Here is an 8,047-nt window from a genome sequence, read left to right on the forward strand (position 1 = left end):
CCAGCCCAGATGCTGCTTTTATAAACAGCAGTCCCTTAGATTGCAAACACAGATGTGTGTCATGCATGTCTGCAGTATGATTAATCTATGTAGATCACGGTAAAGATTATCTGATAAACTGGGAAAATGATTCTCTCGGGAGGTTAGACTACACCACAGTTAGAATCATTAATTACCATAATAAGCGTGATTAAGGAAAGTCATCAAAGTAGAAAGGGTTAATCAGATCTTTCTCTCTTTAATTTCATTAATTTACTTTGGTACCTCTCCCTCCCTCCATCTTTTTTTATCTTGATCCCAAAGTTCGTCAGCAGCTCACATTTCAGTTCATCTCATTTTGGGCACTTTAATTTCAGTAGAGTTTCAGGCTTTGATTTTTAAACACTCAGGCCATTTGAAAATTATGAGGTGTCCAATATCAGACCATTATAATATGGCTCACACCAGCAAGAAGTCCATGTACTCAACCTTATTGTAAATGTCCTGCTATTGTGTGTTTAAAATGTTTAAGCAATAAAGTAAAGTACTTACCAAGTCTGAGTTGTACAATAAAAAAAAAAAAAAAAACACAATGGAAATTTCTTTTCCCCACATGATTTTTTATTTCCATCTAGGTTTGACCTCAGAGTTAGACTAAATTGCAACTTAAACATAATACGCTCAACAAAAATATAAATACAACACTCTTGTTTTCGCTCCCATTTTTCATGAGTTGAAGTTACAGATCCAAGATTTCTTTTATGCACACAAAAGCTAATTTTTGTTCTCAAATTTGTTAAAATTCATGTTGGTGAGCACTTCACCTCTGCTAAGGTAATTTATCCACCTGACAGGTGTGGCATATCAAGATGCTGACTAAACAGCATGATTATCGCACAGGTGTGCCGGTCACAATAAAAGGCCACTCTAAAATGTGCAGTTTTATCACACACACAAACACAACGCCACAGACGGCTTCTTCACCTGAGAGATTGTGTGAGAACAGCCACCCAGACAGCTGATGTAACAGTTGGTTTGCACAACCGCATAATCTCTGCACCAACGGTCAGAAATCGTCTCAGGGAAGCTCATCTGAGTGCTCGTCGGCCTCACCGGGGTCTTGACCTGACTGCAGAGGCGGGATGTGGTGGTCCTGGGCTTGCATGGTTACACGTGGTCTGCGGTTGTGAGGCTGGTTGGATGTGTTGCCGAATTCTCGGAAACGACTTTGGAGATGGCTTATGGTCATGAAATGAACATTCAGTTCACCGGCAACAGCTCTGGTCATTCCTGCAGTTAGCGTGCCAATTGCATGCTCCCTCAAAACTTGTGGTATTGTGATAAAACTGCACATTTTAGAGTGGCCTTTTATTGCGACCGGTCCAAGGCATACCTGTGCGATAATCATGCTGTTTAGTCAGCATTTTGATATGCCACACCTGTCAGGTGGGTGGATAATTTTAGCAGAGGTGAAGTGCTCACTAACATGAATTTTCACAAATTATAGAACAAAATCTGAGAGAAATAAACCTTTTGTTTGCATAGAAGAAATCTTACACCTTTTACTTCAATTCATGAAAAATGGGAGCAAAAACGTAAGTGCTGCATTTATATTTTTGTTGAGTGTATATTGCCTGTCACCCCAAAACAGGTACTTTTCTATCATACTGCCTCTGCACACACAATAAAGCACAAAGATCTCTCCTGATGTGATGGGATGATATGCGTGAGATAAGCGTGGCTTCTGCTAATATAGATAGGTGGTGACACAGTTTAGGGCACCGTGGGAAATCTCAGGATCAGAATGAGTTCTATTGGAAGCACTATGCGCTGATGAAGCTGTAATTAAATGAGAGCACAGTCTCTAACCCTTTTTTCTTCTCTCTCTCTCTCTCTCTCTCTCTCTTTCTCTTTCTATCTCTAGCTCTCTCACTCACTCATTCTCTCTCTCTCGCTGTCTTTGAACAGATTCCTACGCTGATTCCTTTTCTTATGTCTACACCATCTAACTTTAATTCTCTGACTGATTGTGTCTCCTTCTCTGCCTCTGCCACGTTACCTTAACTACAGAGAGAGAGGGGGGGGGGGGGAGATAGAGAGAGAGAGAGAATAGCACTCTGGCCCTGTGCCACTGCAGCACTCTCTCCTGTCCTTGCCTCCTCCGTAACGAAGAAGCACAAGCCTACATAGGAAACCAGCATTGAGACCTTCCCCTGTCATCTCTCACTCACAGCCTCTTTCCCAACATTACCACATTCATTCTAGTCCAACCTCTCATGTATGACCAGTCCCAATCAATGGTTTAGGCTGAAAGCATCCCCCCGCCAAAGTACATCAATCATCAAGTGACCGCCACCCCTCCCATAAACAGGTCCACGCCACGACAGTGGCATTAAGCCATCAGAGCTCTGTTTGTTCTGAAACCATGGAGAACTCAATTACACCGTTCTGCTACTTCACTACTGATGATGCAATTATCCCATTACTGTTATTACCGGAGGAGGGGCCTCACTGTCTCTGTGTTAGTGTGTCAGAGCCGTCTGACTTACGGGTGCACGCTGAATCATAATGGAGAACGTGATCAATCACCTCATTTAATAAACTGATATTTGGAATATTACTGTCATGATTAATGCCTTAAGGTTTCAGAGGTATATATAATTTCTCTCTCTCTCTCTCTCTCTCTCTGTCTCTCTCATACTCTGATGAAGCTGTAATTAAATGAGTGCACTGTCTCTAACCCTTTTTTATGTCTTCTCTCTCTCTCTCTCTCGCTCTCTCTCTCTCTCACTAACTCAGTCCCCTTCTGAATCACAAATGTGCAAACACTCGCTGTGGGTCTAGAATTAAAATGAAAAATAATGGGAACAAGAGGAAGTTTTCTTCCACCACTTATTGAAATTTCTAAGGTATGTGATGGAGAGGACCTGTCCCAGAAGGTTCTCTGTTCATGCAAGACACTCAGGTAAAGAGACAGTGGGAGTCAAGCTAACCTGGAACAACTTCACTGGTCTGAGTGAGAAAGGAGAGGAGTAGGCATGCTAGGTTTTTCAAACTGAATATTTTTCCTACACAAACAGAACACTGAGGCATGAGCACAGCTCTCTGCTGCTTGTCAACAATATTTATCCAGGGAGGACTCATTTTATCACTAAAGTTGACAGCTATGTGTTAAAACTAGACTGAAATATCGCTCTAAAAGTAAATGGTGTGACTCAAGCCCACAGCATGCATAGCATGTAGCTTAACTCTAATTTGTCTCAGTTTATTTTTGCTTTTTGGTTGGTTTTAGTCATTCAGAGACTTCACTGGTATTCAGAAGTGCTCAGTATAAAAGAGAGACTTTTTGGGATATGTTTTTACCTAAACATGGTGTCATAAATGATCATCTAATATTTCCAAAATAAACTGAACATCAAGACAGTGGGACAAACCTCTCATTTTGAATTCTACCACTCATGACTTTGGTTTACCACATATACATTTTCTCAAAAACACTTTTACATAAAATATTAATAATCACAATTTGCACCTATAGGCTTTTGCTGATATACATTTTCAATCCCTGGTAGCAATTATTAGTATGATTGTTTGGGAACAACCATTGGCTTACTCTGTAAAGGCACTGAAGAGACTTGATATTTGATTTGATTTGATATTTGAAATTCTTTCTAACTAATGTGTTTATGAATATGCATAAATAGTTTAAAAGGAAGGAAGAGATACTGTCTTCACTGGATACACACCAAGAGGCTACACATGCTGGAGAGGCAGGAAAAAAAAAACCTTTTTAGAGGAAAAATAATGCAAGCAAATGTGACAGCATAAAGCTTATTTATGGTGCTTGGAGAAAAGTAATCATTAGATCTGCCATCATAAGATATTGCTCTAAATCAGCTCGAGTAAAGTGAAGTGCACTGCATGGCCAAGTCATAAACTCAATTCCATAAACATGCCTTCATTAAACCACTGATTTAAGTATAATTAATGGTAATATAAAACACTCATTTTAACTTTTTTAAAAACCTGATTAAGCTTAATTCTCAACCTAAGTCACCAATTGCCAGTGGTTCCTGCCCATTAACTCTGAAGACGAAGCCTTTTTTAAAAGCCGGTCCTTGAAACGGATGGTTTATCGGAGAAAGGGGAGAATGGGGGTGGCGGGGGGAGGTATCCTAATTTCAATTTGTGGCTGTAGATTGGATCATTGCCTTTCTGCTTCTATTTTTCCTAAGCGTGCTTTTCCCTACCAGATCCCATCATCCAAGGACAGAACAGCACAAAGATAAGGTAGATCTCTCCTCTCCTCTGCTGTTCCTCCATTCTTTCTCTCTGTCAGTCATAAGAGTACAGTAGGCACAATATTAATGTAAGGACTGTGGACAGGGGCCAGGACTGTGAGAGCGATGCAGAAATATTTCAGAAGCCAAAAGCGTATTAGTACAGTATACCTTACACCCAGAGGATCAAAACCACAAGGACCTTGAGAAACGGATCTGAGAATTGAAATACCTGTAGACCGTAAAAAGGTTATGCAGAATGGATAAGCTGGTTTCTATGCTGCTAATGAGGACTGATCATAAAATCCACAATTTTTTTTTGTTTGTTTGTTTGTTTGAGGTGACATATGGAGGCGTGGCTTGAAATAAAATCCGGTGCTCTTTTTTCAGCAAGAAATTAAACATGATCTATATGATGTATTGAATGCTTTATGTAATTATCTAATTTGACAATAGGTGCTTCTTGATGGTGAATGAACATTGTTCAGCACAGCCATTACAATACTGGTTAGCAATGCTAAGAGGCAACTAAAGCTCAGATCTGGTCGCCTCAGCTGCAGGGTCGAGCTTATTCTATCAGCATCAGCTAGAGAGTTTTGAGCCTCCTGGTAAAGTTAGCTAATGTTGGCTAAGTCACTATGTACTGTCAGGATCCTTTGTTCCATTCTAAATTGTAATCAAATAAAACACAGCAAAATTCAGAAGCACCCTGATAGATAGCATGCATCCAACCATGCCCCTGCTCAACTACTCCTGTGTTATTCTCTCGTGTCTACTTATTCATTGGACGAAAAGTGGTAGTTTTTGTGCTTCCAAAACTATTATGACAAAAATAAATGATTTATTGTGAGAAAATAAATAAACTGACAGGCATGTTATAACTTATGGTCATGGTAATTTGAAGAATAAATAAAGCAGAATATCTAAGGGAGGGAGGAAAAAGAAAGTGCATTAAATCCACTATTTAAATTAAACCTTTGTGTTATCGCCATAGAACAGCTTAATGACAATCTCACTTATTTCACATTTATAAACAAGCCAGGTGCATTGTGTGGACATGTACACTTTTTCAGGTCCTGGCAACATTTTTAAGCCATTCCTTACTGTTGCCACCTGTTCTCAGGACCAATCTCACAAGAATTCTCAACACTATCCACACAAGAGCCATTTAATGTTTTTCAGAGGTTCAAGTAGGGAACTGGAACAAATGCCATTAAATATGAATTTTTTTTTTTGTTTTAGCATTTCTTTGCACTTTAACTCAATAAGTCCCAGTGATCTCATCAGCTCCGTAGACGCTGCACTGATGCAGCAGTTAAAGGAGACAAAATGGCCATATTGCAGAGAAACTGACAGAAAAAAACACAGCTCTGCATTCCCTTCCACTTAAGGAAAATGCACCAAATAAGTCAGTGCGTTACTGTTTTAAATGCGATCATTAAAAACTTAAAAGCACAACTGGAATGTTATGAAACCCGCAACGCCCAAATGTAGCTTTGTTGCTGACAGGAGAGTCACCCACAAAGTTTATTTCATTGTCACTTGCACATAGTAGGCATCTAGCTGTGCATACCCTACCCTCTGCCACCTTTGATCTCTCACACTCTTTTTCAGCAACATCCTTAAGTCAAACAAACACCTGCAAGTGTATCAGAAAGTGTGATAAAACGGGTGGGGGGTAAAAGGGGAATTTTAGAACATCATTCTTAACTGCATAAGACATCGTTTAACTTAAAAAGCTTTTTTTTTTTTTACTTTTTTGTCTGAGCTAATTTTTTAAACAGCTTAATCACATCTGCACAAAGCGTGAAGTGCATGCGGATAGGTTAATCTTTCCAGTCAAATGAAGTCTTGGGGAAACAGTCATGATCTTTTTCTGGCGCTCCAATCAACCAGGTCACAGTGAATTATATTTGATAATGTTTGCAAAGCTAAAAGTCTGTTAAATGTGAGTACTTTGAACAGCTGGAACATAACATCGCCCTCAGACAAAAAACGTCTGGAGAATCGAATTGTTTTTAAGAACTGTGTGCATTTCATTAGCCAGGCACTGTGTAAAGGTATTGCTTTGTGATGTCGGTGGCCTAAATTAGACGTATCAACGGTAAACAAAGTGGGCCAGAAAACCACAGCAATGCCATGTACAACTTAACAATAGCAAAATTGTGGTAAATGACTTTGTTTTAGTTTCGATTAAATATCTAGGGCACGTGAGGAGTACGTACACTTTTATTCATTTTCTCAGCGTATGAAGGGAAACAGTAGAATAACACCAACAAACTACATGATCAAAAGATGTGTGCACAATCAGAGATCTGAACAAATGTTGCATTGATATTTAAATGATCTCAACACGTTACAGTTTCTATGTTAATTTCACATCTGCGTAGAATTTCCACTGTCTTAGTTTTGTTAGATAGATCACTGATAACATTCGTATCATGTATGCTGTCAGATGACCAAAGACAGCCAGTTCTTAGGAAAAATTATTTATGAACTCGAGTCTGCTTTCACCATGAATGAAGGATTATAATCTTTATACTCTTCTCAGCCTGAACGCTTAACGTAATTATTCCTAAATTATTCTTATGTGTGAAATTCGAGGGGGAAACAGTGATTGTCACTGCACAATGCAGAGCCCATTTTATAACTTTTTGATCGCACTTGCTATTTATTACTTGCTTCTCCAGGGAATATGTCCTCGTAAGCAGGCGGTAACTCGTTTGGAAGTGGGTACGAGAAGGGGTAAGAATGGTTCAGCTCGGGATCCGTGGGCGAGTAGCCGGGGAGTTCAATCGATGGGTGCCCCCCACACTGTACTTCCACGCCAGCCTCATCAAACACGTGAAATACACCTAGGTTGATGTAAGACACCGGTTGGAATTCAGCCACGGTAAAGTCTCGCTCCTCGTTGAAAAGAATAGCCCCAGCTCGCTGCCTCTGCGCATGACGCCTCCTGTAGAACTGCGCTGTTTTATACCTCTTTATTATAACCAAGTTCATAAGCCCCAGGAGACATTCCAACGTGTTGAGAATAGTGGATATGACTAGACCCCTCTGATAATCCTTTAGTTGCTCGCATATGGGCTTTACATCCACAGAGCCCAAACAATAGTGAGAATATTTCCGATCCACCAGCGACACTGTGTCTCCGTCCACCACGGCGCCCGAGAAGGCGGTGAGAACTCCCAGTAGGAATACCAAGATCCCTAAGAGAAAGAAATTCCGACACCCCGGCTTCCCTTTGCAACAAACCAGTGCTAACCCCAGCAGCACTTGACCGAGTCCGACAAGTATTCCCGAGTAAAAAGCCCCAGCTGCGGTCCCAAGGTGGAAATGCACTTTGACTTTGGAGCCCAGAGAGATGCATTTGAATCCGACGACAACGGCGCTCACGGCACAGACAAAAAGCAGGCTGCTGGAGACGATGGTGCACAGTCCTTTCCCACTCAACTTCATTATATTCCTCCTCTACCTCTCCCGGTCCTTCTCCCTCCTTCATCCTCCTTTGTCCTCCTCGTCAGCCCTTTTCGAAGTGCTGTCAGATTGTGACATGACTTGCCGATGATTGCTCTTCAAAACCAGGATCTCCGGAGCTGCGTTCTTTCCCCCCCTCTCTAGTTGCTTCAGAAATGGATTAATTATTGATAGACGGAGAGCACTCCTTCTGCGATAACAAACCTCTAAATCCAACTCAAAGGTAGTGATTACCTTCATGTCCCTGGCCCTCCATCCACTCTGCTATGCAGTTAACACATTTCCAAATGTTGCTTTGATTGCGGAGAGGA

The 8,047-nt window shown here is 40.8% G+C and overlaps 1 protein-coding gene across 1 annotated transcript; it reads right to left on the reverse strand.

Annotated features, from left to right (window-relative positions):
* Positions 1 to 6,926: 6,926 nt before the first annotated feature.
* tmem271 (transmembrane protein 271) lies at positions 6,927 to 7,718 on the reverse strand. Its single transcript, XM_030765488.1, has one exon. The coding sequence runs from the start codon at positions 7,716 to 7,718 to the stop codon at positions 6,927 to 6,929; it is 792 nt and encodes a 263-aa protein (XP_030621348.1).
* Between the last annotated feature and the right edge of the window lie 329 nt (positions 7,719 to 8,047).

The sequence above is a fragment of the Chanos chanos genome, chromosome 2 (assembly GCF_902362185.1).
Source record: "Chanos chanos chromosome 2, fChaCha1.1, whole genome shotgun sequence".
Classification (NCBI taxonomy): domain Eukaryota; kingdom Metazoa; phylum Chordata; class Actinopteri; order Gonorynchiformes; family Chanidae; genus Chanos; species Chanos chanos.

Bases quoted from the DNA above. Each gene is read 5' to 3' on its own strand.
- tmem271 (XM_030765488.1), bottom strand. From the start codon at position 7,718: ATGAAGTTGAGTGGGAAAGGACTGTGCACCATCGTCTCCAGCAGCCTG.